This window comes from Carica papaya, chromosome 4, assembly GCF_054855325.1.
Source record: "Carica papaya isolate Zhongbai chromosome 4, ASM5485532v1, whole genome shotgun sequence".
NCBI classification, from domain to species: domain Eukaryota; kingdom Viridiplantae; phylum Streptophyta; class Magnoliopsida; order Brassicales; family Caricaceae; genus Carica; species Carica papaya.
This window is the reverse complement of record NC_142312.1, coordinates 23,393,238-23,411,653: the sequence shown is the minus strand read 5'-3', so window position 1 is coordinate 23,411,653 and position 18,416 is coordinate 23,393,238. Positions and strand designations below refer to the sequence as shown.

Sequence of the window (18,416 nt, the reverse complement as noted above, 5' to 3'; positions counted from 1 at the left end):
ATAATTAATCCACAAGTAGGAGATCATGATTCTCCTTGTTAGGGTGGTGGTGTTCATGGGAATCCAAGAATATTATTCCTACAACTTTTCTTAGAAGTGGATCTTATTAAGAAAACAGATAAGATTATTATTTGACTTTCCTTCACGGTTACCATGTGCTGCTTGCTCCATTATTGGCAGATCTCTTAGTAAGGTCGGTGTGTTTATGAAAAATACTTTCTACATTGTATTATTATTAAAATAAAAAGAGATAATATATTATATAAGAATATTATTTATTAAATTAGGAAAGTAGAAGCTCTAGGCAAAAATATTTCTCTCAAAATTCAGAATTTATGTCATAATTTTCGTATTATTAATTACATAATTCTCGTAATAAAAATCTAATTTATTTTAAGTTAAAAAATAAAGAACTTAATCTAAACAAATTATAAATTACAAAAAAAAAAAAAAAACATAAAATAAAACTGTAAATATTGATTGTTCTCATCCCAACTAGTATACTCAAAGTGACAATTAATTTGACGCATGTTGTCAAATTTATATAATTAATCTTGGATACTTGTTATATATAATATATATATATATATATATCTGCACTTCCTTATTAAAATATTATTATATAACATGTACGTAAAAGACGAAATAAAAATATACTTTAGATCACTATAATCAATTATAAATATAAAATCAGATAAGATGACCCCGAGTCTAATTTACAGGGTCACCTTAAACCCTCTGATCTGAGATTGTCCAATCGATCATTTAATCGGACGGCTCCAGAGCACCTGTCACGCAAGAAACAAACACACGCATGTCAAACTAGTTCCAAGCGCTCCCTCCCTCCTCCCCCCCGAAAAAAATCACAAAATAGAAGCTTCATATCAAATCAAAGCAGCATACTAGGAACAGAAATCGTGTCGCTTTATCCCTTAAACCATAATCTCTTTATTTTTCTCCAAGTTCTCTTTTTGTTTGTCTCTCTCTTTGGTGTATGCTCTCTATACATGACGCGTTTAAATGGCGGCTACCATAAGCTTTTTTAGCTTCACGTATATCATCTCACTGTTATCTGATGAACTCTCTGTTCTTGATTCATCTTTTACCACAAAGAAACTAAACGGAGGAGGAGGAGGAGGAGAAGAAGAACCCATGTTTTCTATTCTTTTGCTTTTCTTGTTATTCTTGTTGTTCGCTCTATCGCTTCTCTCTCTTTTCCTTGTCACTTTCTCCATCTGCAGAAATTTCCACAGGAAGAACCAGAAACGACATACCCAAAACGACCCGTCAGTATTGAGGGGTTCTTTGTCGAAGATTGCGGAGAAAGCCCAAGAATCCCGCGAAAATGACCCGACCCATTTGACCCATTCTCTTCTTTTCGGGATCTTGCCCTCTGACTCTGCAAAATGGGGTTATTCGGTTGCCGACGAGGAGCCTGGTTCAGTAACCGGGGCGGTTCCAGAGACTGGCGGGTCGGCTGGGGATCAAGGAGGGAGTAACAGGAAGAAGAAGAAGAGAGCGAAGAAGAAGCGGCTGGATTTGAGACGTGAAGACAATGAGAATGGTCAAGAGAAGTGTACGGAGACAGAAAGTTCGGGTTCGGATGCGCGGGTCAGACCGGAGCTAGTTTGCTTGTACCCGTTCACGTCTACGAGTAGTGCTACACAGAGAAAGATCAAGCAGCAGTATGATCAGCTTGTAAAATGCCACGAAACCAAGGGATTGACACTGGCACAGGTTCCGTTTTTTTTTTACTTCCTCGCGTTATTTTGAAACCCAGGTTTTGTCTTCTCCTTCTGTGTGTGTACTTCCTTGTTGCTAGTTACTCGTGATTTTAATAACTTGGAGCTTATATTACTTTAATTTTCTTTCTTAAGCTTTGGCTAATGCTTGCTCTTTTCTCTCTAATTATCGTGGTTGTGTTTATATTGGCTTATCAAATATCTGTTGCTTAAGTGGCAATAAAGGAATTGTATTTGTTGCTTGCCCTGTTGAAATACCTTTATTTACCACTTGGAGAACATTTATGTTTTCTTCTTCTTTCATAAGTTTATAGATAAATTCCTTTCTTTTCTAATGATCGTCTGTTTTATTACAACACTTGTTAAGTAATTCCTTTGCTTATGCATGCTGTATATGTTTCTCGCCTTATCATGAAAGGAGACAAGAGAAGAAATAATAAAAAAGAAGCACGGAACTAGATGGTTCTTACTAAATTAAGGAAATAGGCTGAGTATTCTGATTTTACAATTTGCTGTAGAAAAAAAGACTTGAATATAGTATTTTATTTTTTGACCAAGTTTTTGTTTGTGAATATCATCTGAAGTTGAGATGGTTAAGATAGTCAATTTATTGTCAATTTTCTTTATGGATGGCATTGAGAAGAATTGGAGAAGTTCTTGTCTGCCGGTGCAGTATTTGGAACTGAAAAGTTTCTAGATTAGAAACTGGTAATGGCTACAATAGCTGATGAGATGGTATACTTTATGAACATAGTATCTGCTGAGATCTCTGTTCTTTGATGAGGCAGAAGGTTAGAGAGCTAACATCTGGTTGTTTTCTTGCTGAGTTTCAGCTTTGGGATTGCTCAAGTAAATGTGCCCATGCAGTATGTGCTCTAAGTACTGATTTGAAAAAATAAATAGTACTCGTTTTGAAACAGAGGGTTGTTGTGAAAAGTAAGGTTTATTTATATTCCTTTTACCAAAAAAAAGTATTCTTGAATTTTTTTTTTTGAGATAAAAAGTATGAATAATATTAACAGTGCACCAAGGGGGTGCAACCCATTTACAAAAAGATTTATATGTTGGTAAGACAATCAATCATATACCCAAAATCTTCCACCCTATGTATGTCATGCCCCATCAAAAAAGACCAAAACAAATGAAGCCACCTATCTCTAGTCTCAATCATGTCACTTTCTATATCTTCAAAAGCTCTCCTATTCCTCTCTTTCCAAATAACCAAAAAATGGTTAAAGGAATTAAATTAACATGTTTCTATTTTCTGCCCATCCCGTCCCACGCTCAAATCTCCTCCCTAAATGATCCAGCCCTAACCCAACTCAAACTCAGCAGGCCATAGATTGACCACAAATATTGGACAGCCGGACAAAACAAAAAATTATTCTTGAATTAATGTTACAAAAAAAAAAATTAGAAACAGTTAGGGAGAGACGTGTATTATTTTCTTATCTAAAGCTGTTTATCGGCACATAATGAGTAATCTGTTTTTTACGTTACCAGAAATGAAGCAAAGTGCTAAAAGCTCCTTAGAAGAAACAAATAAGCATTCCCAAGTACCTTTTTAGTCTTGCCGCAAGAATGTTGTTTTAACTATTTGCATAATCAACTTGGTGATATGACATCAATTCATCTGCATTATTTCCCCCCAAAATATTATGATGCTGTACTTGGACAATCATCGCATCAACTCTAATTACTTTCACCTACTTCAGAAGAGGATGGACCCGATGGTTTCTTTCTGTAGGTGCTTGATACATAGAAGTGAATGTTTCATTGTCATAGCACAATTAACATTCTGATCTTTTTCAGGACTTTTAGCATTCTTTATCTGCTTGCTTAAATGCTTGAACTTCCTTGAGCTGAAATTGTCATGGTTGGAGTCTCGAGGTCAAATAAGGTTTCGAACCCAGTTTCATAGGGGGACATGGAAGGAGGAAAATTGGAGGGAATTAATTGTATATGAATCTAGAGGCTTGCATAAAGAATATAATCCTTAGAACTGCTTATTACAAATTCTTTTTACGGTCTAAGGAATTTCTGGAATTACATGATGCATGGGAGTTTGAAAGCATTAAAAAGGATTGATATGGCATTTAACTCAAGATATCCTCTGGAATAAGGCTTTCATAATCGGGTCAATATAGCTGATTCATGGGAAGTGGTTATGTCCTTGAAATTATAGGTCAGACTACCAATTATTCCAAAAGTTTAAGTTGATAGAATACCTAACCTCTTATTTCTATTGTGCTAATCATTTTAAAAGTTTTAAGTTGGTAGAAAATGCTTTAACCTTTTATTTCCTATTTGAATATAACTCTTCATGTATGAATCTACTTGGCTAACAGTGCAATCAAGTACATGTCCATCGTGCCATTCAAATTTTTAGCGGACACAATGTTGCCAAGATTCAAATCCTTAACTTGCTGCACTATCATGTGAAACAATTAGTTTTGATTATTTCAAAAACTTAAATTAATAGAAAAGTGGTAAAATATTATTCATATTCTGACAACTTTTATCAGAACCGCAACGGAAATTACTTCTTTTCTAACACTTATTTTTGCTGGTTTATGGGTGTTGTGGTTGGAAAGTCTATGATTGCTTTTTTCCTGTCTCTCCTAGAGGATAGATTGGTTTCTTTGCTTAGCCAAGGCTCACGGGTTCTTTAGGGATGCAACTTTGGCTATTTTGTAGAGGGACTGAGAGGCTTTGTTGTCTTGATTTTATGTGGTTCTTTCCTTTGTTCTTCTTTTTGTTAACTTAAGAGGATTTCTTATCCTCAGCTTGCGTATCTTTTTCTTCACTATCTCAAATATTTCCTTTTTTTTTTTAAAAAAAACCCTATTTATGGATAGTATTTGCTCAACAAAAGCAGTTATTGGGGCCTGTTTTTTGTTGTGCCTTTGAGAATTGGGAGGATTGGTGGCAAGATATGGACTTCCAATAGTAAAACATCCCTTGCATTGTGATATCTTGTGTTGACATAATTGTATGTTTCAACGGTATTTAGTATAAGCCTTGCATGAAACTTAGCATTCATCTCTAACTTGTCCTTTTTACTTCCAAAGGTGATTGTTAAATTGATTGAATTTCTAGCAAAAAGGATTCTTCTTCTCTTTATAGCACAATCAATTCCAGTCTGTTTATGTTAAAAATGAAGCAACATAGGTTTATTATGTGTATTTGTGAACTGGATCATAGCATAATAAACTGTATACCTCATCATCTTTTGAAATTTTTTTTTCTTCCCCTTCTTTGGTTCTTTAGGTAGGGTAAGTCTTTTGCAATTTACTGTTAGATGGTACCATCCTCCAGTATGACAGCCTTATGTGCTCTTTTGTGATGCAGGTTGGAGAGTTTGCTAATTGTTTGATTGAGGCCAGAAATGAACTACAGCACAAGTAAGTTTGAATAATGTCTCTTACACTTTCTTGGCTGTAAGCTTTTTGTTTATTCTTATGGGTTTATTCAACATAAATTAATAGATTATCATTTTGGTCCGTTTTTAATGGAAGAAGCAAAAAACTCTTATTTCAGGAAGAACAGAAACATTTATATTGCCTTTCCTAACTGTTTGGTGTTAAGCATTTTAGTAGTTACAACTTTTCCCTATTTAGTGAGAATCCAGCACCTTTACAACTGTACTCCGCATATTAGCTGTCATTTGATGTATAGTTCTATATTGTTAAGAAAGAAAGGGAGGAGGATAGTGCTGATTGGTTAAGATCGAAATGGAATTAAGTAGCACTTAGTTATATAGAAAAGTAGAGCGATACTATGCCAATATATCTTGTATCAGAAAGCAAAAGAGTCAGGAACTAATGATCAGCAGAAGTATTTTAGGACCTAAAATGTTTTTATTTTTGTGTCACCATGAACTTGTGTTTTCTATTCCTTTATTTACTTGCACTAAAAAGAGATGTTTTCGTCTTTTTCTGTAAATTTTATCTATAAAGTATTGTGAATATCATCCTAGGGAGCCTGTTTCGTTAACATCTACATATCTTATGCATTTTGCCAAAGGCTCTGCTCACATTTAATAAGTTCTAAAGTAATGTGAAACTTTTCCATGGAGCAACTCATGCTCAATTTGTCATTAATACAATCTAGCATATATCTTCAGTTGAGGTCAACACTTTTACGTGTAACTTTTTTTACTGAACAATCTTCAAGCATTAATTCCTCTTCTCATTAATTGATCTTAAATTCTTCATTAGGTCTGAGATCATCAAACGTAGATTCACAATAACAAAGGCTCTTCTGTTCAAGGCAGACAGATCTTCCTTTGAGCGAATTCGTCAACAGGTACATGATATTTTTATTTTGATGTGCTTTGCTTGCGATTTAGTCAATCTATTCAAGTAACTTACCTACTTTTAAATTTGATTCTTGGATATCTTCAGATATACAAGCTTGAAATGGAACAAAAGAGATTAGAGGAGGATGCATTTGTTTATAATTGGCTCCAACAACAACTGAAACTCTCACCAGCATACAAGAAGGTAACTCAGACTTGTCAGAAGTGTATTTGATAGGATGCCTTGAATGGAGATTTATTTATTCTGATGTTCAACTTCTCTTCCTAGTAATTGAAAACTTTGACATTGACAAAGTCCACAAACAGGTAGCAATCGGTAAATACTCACTCTGTTATTCCTTTCACTTTGACTATATTTACCCACGAGTATGCTGGTGCAATATAGTGTTACAGAGAAGTTCTTCCTGATATATATGTTTATTTTCTTGTTCTCCCTGGTGCATCTATAAGGTAACCAAATGGCTATTATCATATTGCAAAGGTGAGCATGACTGGGTCAGATGACTTTTTTTGAATGTGATAGGCTGGTACACAAAGCCAAACTGAAAGAAGTTTTTCAGCTAATAATTCTTTTTACTTCTCTGTTAGAAATATAAAGGGGATTATATCTGAGTGGGGAATGAATCTAGTTTCACAATCATATCTATTTGGTTTTAGATTGTCTGAATTCCCCAGAAAAGAAGAATGATTTCTTTTCTGCAAATAATTTATAAATTACAACCAAAATCTAATCTTATTTTATCATGATGCTGATAGTAGCTGTCTTTTGTGTTGAAGATGCTAGAAATTGGTGCATGCATGGAAATGAAGGCCAAGTCTAGTGAGCTGGTGGGAAGCACAGACAGCGAAAGTGAATTTACTGACATTTCCTTTGAAGAGTTATTAGCACAGGAAAAGAAGGATTCGTTTTGGTCAGTTGCTTATGATTATTTGAACAACTCTCTTCTCTCACTTTCTCATTCATTCTCTGAATTTTCTTGTTTGCCAGTTGCTAACTCTTCCCTTCTATAAACATGTGCAGGCAGAAAAACGGTAGATCAAGAACCTGCTCGAGCAGATGATGAGTTATGGTTGTCTTTTTGTCCTGATGGAAAGTAACCTTTTTTTTTTTTCCTCTCTTTTTGGTAGTATGTATAGATACTAATTAACCCAGAATGCACGATCACAGGAAATTTTTTACACCCACCTGTGCTTTTCTGAGTTGCAATCATCTCCACGAGTAATTTTCTTAAGTTTCTTGGAGGTTTTTTGGGTTGGGTGGAAACTAATTGACATTGAATGTGATTCCACAAATGTTTTGAATATCTCGTGGCATAGCTTCCCATCTTATAAGTTATGACTGTCTCAAATTTGACTAAGTTGTCATGACTCCTATTAGTAGGTGTTTTGTTATGGGCTGTGGAAATTTGTTTTAAAATTTATATCTAATTTAATCAGAAGATTATGATAGGTTTAGTAAAAAGTTATGATATTAACTTTCTTTTCCTTTTTCTTAAAAAAGCACAAGGTAACCTTAAAAATAAAATAATAAAAATAAAAAGTGGGATGGAAGAACTGCCGTATAATTTTTGTTAGGAGTAGAAACTAAAATAATTTCTGAAAGATTAATACCTCAAAAAGAGCAACAAATTTTTTAGGTTTAAAATGTAACTTTGAGGGGAAAACGACGACGTACTCCAATCAAGGAGGGAAAACGGTGTCGTAGCCTCGTATCACATCATGCTTGAGGCGGAAAACGGTGTCGTAACTTGAGGCCGAAAACGGGGGCGAGCTTTTTCAGTTTTGTTCTTTCACTGCCACTGCGAGTGCACATGCCTACTCCCTGCCTCAAAGATAAAAATGGTGATGAGTTTATTGTTTAGGGCCAATTACTGTCATCATTTCTTATCTTCAACCGCCATGGCTATGTCTTCAAGCTTTTTCCCTATTATCCCAACCCGCTTCCGTGCAACACCCGTTTCTTCTTTTCCTTCAAAATCACCATTCTCTGTCTCTTTCTCTTTCAAGGCTTCCTCTTCCCAGCCACCTACAGGTATTCTCTTTCATCTTCTATTCATGCTTGTTATGTCCACTAGCTGGTCTTTGTTCCCTTTTCACTCTTCAGTCCCTTTTCTTCTTAATAACACATTATGCTTTTCTTTTTTAAAATTTCCATATATATCGTCTTAATTGATGATTTGTTGTCAAGTATATTGATAAATTTCAGTTTTATCAACTTACTCATCTTACATTCTAGTTTCAGTCTCAGGTTACAGACGCTCAAGTCATGTTTTCTATGTCAATGCTTTAAAAATCTTGTTTTTGCTTTTCGATAGAATCTTCCTTCTACTCTACGGTTGATGTTAAAATCCTTGATGATGAGGTTTTATAATATCTGAACGTGTCAGCTTGGTTGTCAGAATTTTGCTAAGCCTGGCAGTAGAGGCAGCCATCAAGGATATGTGTATTTCCCATTTTGAGGGATTTGAGATATGATTTCCCAAATGTAGACCCTTTGCTAAACCCTGATGTGGTTATCATCTATTTTCATTCATCAGAAGAAATTTGCCAAAATTAGCTTCCTGCACTAATTAACGGGTTTCTGGATGACGTGATGACTGTGAGTTGCATTCTGTGGATATTATATATTATGAGTACGCTTACTTAATAATCTATGTGCTCCGCCCATGGTTTAGCTCAAAGAAAATGGAAAAATAGAGATGATCCTTGTTGTACGTGCAGTATCAAATTAACAAAAATATATAGTACAGCGTTTGGAAATTTCTTGTCAGTAATTAGATAGATGGAAAATAAAATATTATAGTACTGTAAAGACTACCGGCAATGTTCATGTTTTGGTGCTGCTGTCAAGGTCTAAAAAGATTTTGGGGTAAACTAGTTCATTAGCAAGCAACTTACATAAATATAATATGTTCATTTTTCAATTTACATGGATCCCTATATCATTACTGTAGAAAATAAAATAATTAAAAGAATAAATTAGGATTAAATATGGTTATTTACAGCTGTTATGTGCTGTACATGGAGGGTATCATCAACAAGTTTCTTCTTCAAACTAGAATTTTGTGAGAATTTCTCCAGAATTTGTTAGGCTGTTAGAAGTAGTAGATTTGTATGTATATGTGTAAATCATTCATTAAAAAATAGAAGAAGAATATTTTTTCCTCTCAATTTTCTTCATGGTATCAAAGCATACCTGATCCAAGAAGAAATCAAACCCTGTTGAGCCGTAATTAGAAATGGTCTCAGGTGAGCTTCCATCCTCTCCACCAGAAGTTTTCTCTGGTTCTTATCACCACACAGCAACAACCAGAGCTATGAGTGAGTTACCATCATTCTGTATTACAGGATATAAACTTGATGGCAGCAACTTCCTTCAATGGTCGTTGTCTGTCCGTCTCTTCATCCGCGGAAGGGGGCGTTATGGGCACCTCACTATCGAGCTCGTGCCTCCTCCAGCGTCTGATGCAAATGCACAAACCTGGGAGATCAAAGACAGTATGGTCATGTCCTGACTTATCACCTCAATGACCTCTGAAATTGGAGAGAATTTCCTTCTCTACGAAACTACTCACGAAATCTGGAAGGCGGCACAAGAACTCTACTTCAGCAAGCAAAATAGTTTTGCAATATTCGAAATCGAGTCAACTCTTCATGACATTCAGCAAGGAGAACTCAGTGTCACCCAGTATTACAGTATCCTTAGTCGAAGTTGGCAACAGATGGATGCCTTCGAGGAGCGTCGCTGGAACTGCCCCGAGGACGCGAAAAACTTCAAAGTTTTTGTGGCAGAAAAGCGGGTCTTCAAATTTCTGCTAGGGCTAAACAAAAATCTCGACCCGATTCGGAGACGTGTTCTGAGCACCAAACCTTTGCCGAGTCTTCGAGAAGTGTTCTTTGAGGTTCGACGCGAGGAGAGTCGTCGGAAAATCATGATAGGAGAGAATGACCAACCTCACCCGATTGAAAATTCTTCATCTCTCACAACTCGAGCGATTGATAGTCGAACGAAGAAGACAAGGCCCTGGTGCGACCACTGTCGGAAGCTAGGGCACACTTGGGAATGTTGATTCGGAGACGTGTTCTGAGCACCAAACCTTTGCCGAGTCTTCGAGAAGTGTTCTCTGAAGTTCGACGCGAGGAGAGTCGTCGGAAGATCATGATGGGAGAGAATGACCAACCTCACCCGACTGAAAATTCTTCATCTCTCACAACTCGAGCGATTGATAGTCGAACGAAGAAGACAAGGCCCTGGTGCGACCACTGTCGGAAGTTAGGGCACACTCGGGAATGTTGCTGGAAGCTTCACGGCAAGCCAAGTGACTGGAAATCACCTTCGGGTGAGTGAAAAACGTTGAAAGCAGAGACCTCCAGGAAGCTTCAAGGAAATCACGTGATGGCTGAGGAAGTAATTTCTGATGAGATGGGAAAAGACCCATTTACCCCTGAACAGTTGGAAGCCCTCCAATGGATTTTGTCCAAGAAATCTCACTAGTTCAGTGCCTCTGTGGCGCACAAAGGTAATATTCATGACTTATCTGTTCTTTAAGAAAAAGGACAGGTGTGAGTGATAGACTCTGGAGCATCTGATCATATGAGTGGCGATTTCTCAATATTTCAAAATTATAGAAGATGTGAAGAAAATATTTCAATCAAAATTGCAGATGGTTCTCTCTCAAAAGTGGTAGGAATGAGCTCTGTAAATTTGTTTCCAAATTTGACTATGTATTCAGTTCTCCATGTTCCAAATTTGAATTGTAATTTGTTGTCTGTCAACAAGCTATGTAAAGATTTGAAATGCGCTGTGAAATTTGTTTCTAATATGTGTAATTTTCAGGATTTGGATTCGGGGAGGACGATTGACAGTGCTAGGATGAGCTCGAGATTATATTTGCTTCAAGTCAACATTTCTAAAAGACAAGATCATAATGCAATATGTGAAAACTCTGTTTCTATTTCTGAAAATAATGACCATGATATTATGTTGTGGCATTATAGAGTAGGACATCCAAACTTCATGTACTTGAAAAAAATGTTCCCACTACTATTTAAAGGAAAAGGTCCAATTTCATTACAGTGTGAAATTTGCCAATTTTCTAAACATATTCGAAGTTCATTCTTTAATCTATCATATAAACCGTCTAAACTATTTGCATTAATTCGTAGTGATGTTTGGGGCCCTTTCAAGGTTTCTAACATTTTCGGAACTAGGTGGTTTGTATTTTTTTTTGATGACCATACAAGAATTATTTGGATATTTCTCATGAAGGAAAAATCTGAAGTGGGATCTCTATTTAAAAAATTCCATACAATGATTCGAATCCAATTTCATGCTACCATCCAAGTATTGAGATCTGACAATACTTGTGAATATTTTAAAAATACTCTTGAAAAATACTTTACTGAATATGACATTATTCATCAAAGCTCCTGTGTTCATACTCCATAGTAAATGGCATAGCCGAAAGGAAAAACAGACATATCCTTTAGGTTGCCAGATCTCTCATGTTCACCACTCATCTACCAACATATCTTTGGGGAGAGGCTATCCTTTCAGCTACTTATTTGATTAATCGGATGCCCTCCCATATCCTACAGTTTCAATCACCGTACACTATTCTCTCAAAAATCTTTCCTGATTCACACATTTTAAACACTTTGCCACTTAAAGTCTTTGGTTGTTTAGTATATGTCCACCTTCATAAATATCTTCGTGGAAAATTAGACCCAAGAGCAATAAAGTGTATTTTTGTTGGGTACTCAGCAAATAAAAAAGGATACAAATGTCTAGTTCCGAAAACCTGCTGATTTTATAATACCATGGACGTCACATTTTTTGAAAATCAACCATTTTATCTCACTACTGATATTCAGGGGGAGACATTCACTCAGGAACATCAGTTGTGGGATGTGAGTGTACCTCCTCTCTACCCACAAATTCCATCACCGGACAAACTTTCCCTGAAGACTGAACCCGAAACCTCACAAAAGAAATCAGAACCAAAACCAGTTACAGAAAACACATTACTTACAACGAGTGAGCTACGTGTCTATACAAGAAGAAATAAAGGAAAAGCACATGAATCATCCAAGCGCTGCCATGAATCCACCACTGATCCAAGTAACGTAATCTCTGTATCAACTAATGATTCCGTTGATTCTGGTATTCCCATTGTTTTGAGGAAGGGTACTCGAACATGCATCAAACATTCTATACAGAACTATGTTTCATTGAACAAATTATCCTTGGAACATCATATTTTTGTGTGCAGGATAGACAACAGCTCACCTGAACTCAGAACAATACATGAGGTCTTGGAAATTCCAAAATAGAAGTTAGCTGTCTTAGATGAGATCAAGGCACTTGAAAAAAATGAGACATGGGAACTAACCAATCTTCCTCCAGGAAAGCGTCAAGTGGGATGCAAGTGGGTCTTTACAACCAAATATAATTCAGATGGGAGTGTGAACAGGCTTAAGGCCCGCCTGGTAGACAAAGGCTATACACAATCATATGGCATAGACTATCAGGAGATGTTTGCACCAGTTGCCAAGTACAATACTATTCGGGTACTCCTCTCATTTGCATCTAACCTTGACTGGCCACTGTATCAATTAGATGAAAAAAATGCATTCCTTAATGGCGATTTGGAAGAAGAGGTGTATATGAATATATCACCAGAGTTCGAATTACCTGACAATTATCAGAAAGTGTATAAATTGAAGAAATCACTTTATGTCCTAAAACAATCTCCAAGGGCATAGTTTGACAGATTCACAAGAGCTGTAAAACATAAAAGATATGAATAATGTCAATCCGACCATATATTGTTCGTCAAACACTGCATATCAGGTAAGAAAGCTATTTTGATTGTATATGTTGATGATATCATTCGTACAGGAGATTACCTTGAGGAGATTCAGAAACTTAAAGAATTCCTGGCCAAAGAATTTGAAATAAAAGATCTTGGGGTACTAAAGTACTTCCTCGGTATGGAAGTAATTAGATCAAAAAAGGAGATTTCGGTTTCTCAACGAAAGTACATTCTGGATCTTCTAAAAGAGACTGGGATGCTAGGAAGCAAGCTTGCTGACACCCCTATGGATTCAGTCATCAAATTTGGATTCAGAATCAGTGACAAAATGGTTGACAAAGGGAGATACCAAAGACTTGTTCGGAAACTTATTTACTTGGCTCACACAAGACTAAACATCAGTTTTGCAATAAGTACAGTAAGTCAGTTCATGCATTAGCTAACTGAAGATCACATGAGGGTTGTGTATCGGATTCTGAGGTATCTCAAGAAGACTCCAGGATAAGGTTTATTCTTTCAGAAGACAGACAGAAGGGGTGTTGAAATCTACACGGATGCGGATTGGGCAGGTTCTACAGATGACAGGAGATCTGCATCAGGATATTGTACCTATGTTTGGGGTAACCTGGAGAAACAAGAAACAGTCTGTTGTGTCTCGCAGCAGTGCAGAATCTGAATTTAAAGCGCTTGCTCATGGTATTTGTGAAGGTGTATGGTTGAAGAGAATACTTGAAAAATTAAAAGTTCTCAACAATATGCCTATGAAAGTATGATGCGACTACCAATTAACAATTAGTATGGCCAAAAATTTAGTACATCATGATAGAACCAAACATGTGGAGATTGATCATCATTTCATTAGAGAAAAATTAGAAGATGGGACTATAACTCTGATGCACATTCCAACTAATCAACAGATCGCAGATATTCTAACTAAAACTTTTCCTAAGAGAACCTTTGATGACATAATATTCAATTTAGGTTTACTCAACATATACGTAAACTAGATTGAGGGGGAGTGTAGAAAATAAAATAATTAAAAGAATAAATTAGTATTAAATATGGTTATTTACAGCTGTTATGTACTGTACATGGAGGGTATCGCCAACAAATTTCTTCTTCAAACCAGAATTTTGTTAGAATTTCTCCAGAATTTGTTAGACTATTAGAAGTATTAGATTTGTATATATATGTGTAAATCATTCATCAAAAAATAGAAAAAGAATATTTTTACCTCTCAATTTTCTTCAATTACTTTTATTTTAAAAAAAATGAATCCTTATGTCATTACATTCTATTTAAGATTGGGATTAGGTGTAAGGAAACATAGTTATTCTTTACAAGCATAATGAACAGATTCGTGTTATTCCCTTGACTTATTCAATTTGTGGCAGATGAATTGCCTGCAAAGATTGGATTTCTTGGTCTTGGAATCATGGGTTCTCCAATGGCACAAAACCTCATTAAAGCTGGGTATGATTTTGATTCTCTGCCAAATTAGCACATAAAGAAGTAATGAAATTGTACTTCAAGATTCTGAGAATAACTAACTGTTTCTTTAAACTATTTGATTATTTTGAATAAAAGCTTCAAACTTGCTTCTTTTCCTCTTTCTGGAAAGAGTTTATGATTAATGTTAGTTAGTCCTGAAAAGTAACGGGCAATAATTTATTACAGGGTTCTTGTTATTATCATCTAATTTCTCATTATATATTGCAGATGTAACGTGACTGTCTGGAATAGGACCAAGAGCAAATGTGATCCTCTAATCAGCTTGGGTGCAGAGTAAGTTTCCAATCCGTTGGCTGCCATATAAGTTTTCTTGGTCTTAATAATCATATTGGCTTATCTTGGGTTTATGGAATCATTGGTGTTGGCAATATAAGATCTTCAGAGTTTGAGCAATTTGGATATGTGTGAAACAAATGAATTGTTTATGTAGAATTTATTTGAAAAAGCTCACACTTCTACTCTAACTGCAGGGGGGGTGGGGGGGGGGGAATGAAAATTACATTTGAAACTAATCAGAAATAATGCATTCTAAACTAATCAAAAATGAAATTGTTTTAATTGGTTGATTATCATTTTGGATTAAATTTTCATCATTTTCTAAGTTAAATTAAGTGTAGATTTCCAAGTGAATTCCCAATGGTGTTAATTTGTTCCATTTTGACACTGTTCTGTCAAGTAAAAGTGGATCATGCAATACCAGTAACGGTATTCAAACTGAAATTTCACTTTTGTTGGGACTGGATATGTTTAAGTTTACCCTGACTTAAGCTCATAAATACTTGCAAGATTTTGGCAAGGCCTGAAGGTTCAGTCACTAGGACTTTCCTGAGGGTTCCAGTTGCAAAAAATACTGTTTGATGATCCTTTTGTTTAATGGAATAATGGAATACCCTTGGCGCAGAAGCCTTGTTGGTTTGTATGTTTGGAACGCCTTTTATTTTGTGGGATTCTTTTGTTCCGAACATATTGTTAGAAATTGTTTTAGGGATCTTATGGAGTGATATACAATAACTTGCCATTATGGGGTTGTATTGCATTATGAGGTTATTGTGTTTAAGTACTGTTTGTGTTCTTCTGTCCACCGATCTTAAGTTATTTAAGTTATTACTCTGTGCAGATATAAACCATCTCCACAGGAAGTAGCTGCTTCTTGTGATGTAACCTTTTCAATGCTGGCTGATCCTGAAAGTGCAGTGCGTATGTTTCATTTTGTATATCATCGTCATTATATAGATATATTCCTTATTATTATGAACATAGCAATCTCTCTTTTCTCTGCTTCAGGTTGATGTTGCCTGCGGGAAGCATGGAGCTGCCAGTGGGATGTGTTCTGGAAAAGGGTAGTTTCTATATGTTCTCTTGCAACCAGGTTTTTTATTTACTAATGATGATCCCTAGGCCAGCGCTAGCAAAATACCAGAAGTGTTTTTCATTTTTAGGGCTTTCTATTTAATTGTATCGAAAGGCCCAATGAATTGGGATTTCCCTATTGGGCCAGGTCATTTCGGGGCAAGTGTCTAAGACAACATAAAAGCGAGGATTATGTTTTCTCGCAATTTAGTGGGTCCTTTCTGTATATTGTATGCTTGTCCTTCGCATGTCTAATCTACATTAGTAATATTGTCAGGTATGTGGACATATCAACTGTTGACGGCACAACTTCCAAATTGATTCATGAGCATATAAAAGCTGCTGGGGCCTCATTTTTGGAGGCAAGACTACAATGTTCTTTTTAAAAAAAATCCAACTGGTCTAATGTGCTTTTGCATTCTCTTGAAACATGATAAAGAAGTGGACTTCAACTAAGTTCCTGATTTTTTATCTCTGTAGGCTCCAGTTTCAGGCTCCAAAAAGCCAGCAGAAGATGGTCAATTGATATTCCTTACTGGCGGTGGGTAGTATATTTTTATTATCATTTGGTCCGCTGAATGTGTCTGAATATATAGAAATCACAAGATTGGTTTTTAAAGTTATTGAAATTGCACATCAAATTTGTATATTTACCATGTTCCTATCAAACAATTCCATGCAGTAAAAGGATCAAACAGGTTTGATCTATCTAGTCCTTGGTTCCATTGTCTGTTTGATATATGGCACAAGTACCCATACAAGATTTGTGAAGTGTACTTAGCTATTAACTCTCATCTTTCAGGTGACAAGCCTCTCTACGAAAAAGTTTCTCCACTGCTAGACATCATGGGAAAGGTATAGTTTTGTCTTATCACTTAAGTTTCACTTTCACTAACTTAAGTTATCTAATTAACCTTTCTGATTCTTTACGAGCATCTATATTTTTTTCCCAGTCAAGGTTCTACCTTGGGGATGTTGGAAATGGAGCTGCTATGAAGCTTGTTATCAACATGGTCATGGGAAGGTTTGGAAGAGTTTTGACTACACTTTATTCCTTTGGTTTGGTAATAATACTGATAAATGCGATGATGATTTTTTTCTTTACTGTTAATAAATAATTTCCAGTATGATGGCATCATTCTCTGAAGGATTACTTTTAAGTGAGAAAGTAGGACTTGATCCAAGTGTGCTAGTCGAGGTACTTCATCAAGCCTTCATGTTTTATTTATTTTGTTTCACTAGTGTTAATGTGGCCCTCTAATAAAGTCATATTAGTTGATTCTATCCTTGAACTATTTTATCATAAATCTCCTTGATTTTGTTTTGATAATTTAAAACGAGGGAACAATGTGGTCAAACTACTCTTCTGGTTACTTATTGGAATGTCCTTGATTTGTTAAAATCCAACAACAGAAACAGAGATATTTCTAGTCATTCTGGATTGGTTACCTTTTCACTGCCTTCAAAGAATTATAGGCCTAGTTAAAAAAAAAAATTGGACCTTCAGGACTCAGGGAAAATCAGACATGTTATATAGAAAGGAAGAGTTACAAGGCAAATTCTTTTTTTTTTTTTTTTTTTTGTTTAAATCCAAACTGATCCATATGCAGTGCATTTTAATAGAGTTATGGCGTCTATAGACCAGTTTTTGTAGAGCTCTTTGAGAAATCTCTCTTCTATGAATGATTTTGCAGGTAATCTCACAGGGTGCTATCAGCGCACCCATGTACTCAGTGAAAGGTCCTTCGATGATTAAATCCCTCTATCCAACAGCCTTCCCTTTAAAACATCAGCAAAAGGTTTGTGATGGTGATTAGGTCTGGGTTACAGAAGTGTATCATATACATATATACTGGTTGCTTCGTTAACACAATGCTCATGTTGACAGGACTTGAGACTTGCACTTGGATTAGCGGAATCGGTTTCCCAGTCTACTCCAATAGCAGCAGCCGCTAATGAAATGTATAAGGTGGCAAAATCTTACGGGCTTAGTGATGAGGATTTTTCAGCAGTTATTGAGGCACTGAGAGCTAAACCTCCCAAGTGAGCTTCACTCCACGTTTTGTCATATTACACAAATTTCTGTCACCTTAATTATATGGACTGGTTAGTTGCTTTTGGTTATATGTTCAGCTGATTATATTCTTCTGTCTATTTTAAATCATATGTGATTTTTTTTTGTTATCGGGTTGAAATTATATAATTTTTTTAATAATATTAGCATCTTCCATATCCAAACAAAGTACAGGCCTTTAAAATTAGTTTGATTTCACATATAACCTAATTATCAGTATTCAAGACTATCATTTTAAATGCTCATCATACATCTTTTTATTTCCATGTGGTGCCATCATGCCAATTATGATGATAATCCATTTATGCAGCAATTTATGGTAATACCGGAATAACTACACTTTGAAAATGTCTTTTCCCCCCTCTTTAAAACCAAGGCTTTTTAGTCCTATAATAAATGGATATGTCTATTGGACCATAAACTAAATAATAATATTCATCAAATCACTTATCATAAATTAATGCAATTAAAAGCACAACCTGATCAAACTAATATTAATCACTCAATGACATTCAGGACCAAAAATAAATTGATATGGAAGGATGGAAATGCTCTCTCCCCACAACAGTCTTTCTTTTAAGAACAAGAAGGCTTGTTAAAAA

The 18,416-nt window shown here is 35.7% G+C and overlaps 2 protein-coding genes across 3 annotated transcripts; both read left to right on the top strand.

Annotated features, from left to right (window-relative positions):
• The first annotated feature begins 883 nt into the window (after positions 1-883).
• LOC110818350 (CA-responsive protein) lies at positions 884-7,367 on the top strand. The gene is made up of 6 exons (XM_022047192.2): positions 884-1,737; positions 5,094-5,146; positions 5,963-6,050; positions 6,149-6,247; positions 6,841-6,974; positions 7,085-7,367. Exons 1-6 carry the CDS (start codon positions 1,021-1,023, stop codon positions 7,122-7,124), a joined length of 1,131 nt encoding a protein of 376 aa, XP_021902884.1. The 5' UTR covers positions 884-1,020; the 3' UTR covers positions 7,125-7,367.
• A 398-nt stretch (positions 7,368-7,765) lies between these two features.
• GLYR2 (glyoxylate reductase 2) lies at positions 7,766-17,982 on the top strand. Of its 2 annotated transcripts, none has more exons than XM_088218216.1 (12): positions 7,766-8,095; positions 14,273-14,351; positions 14,598-14,663; positions 15,508-15,583; positions 15,675-15,730; positions 16,018-16,102; positions 16,221-16,281; positions 16,543-16,595; positions 16,694-16,764; positions 16,866-16,938; positions 17,435-17,539; positions 17,629-17,982. In XM_088218216.1, the coding sequence occupies exons 1-12, from the start codon at positions 7,903-7,905 to the stop codon at positions 17,785-17,787; spliced, it is 1,077 nt and encodes a 358-aa protein (XP_088074342.1). In that variant the 5' UTR covers positions 7,766-7,902; the 3' UTR covers positions 17,788-17,982. The 2 variants fall into 2 exon arrangements, with proteins under 2 accessions (XP_088074342.1, XP_088074343.1); XM_088218217.1 differs by lacking the exon at positions 7,766-8,095 and adding an exon at positions 8,491-8,662.
• The last annotated feature ends 434 nt before the right edge of the window (positions 17,983-18,416 follow it).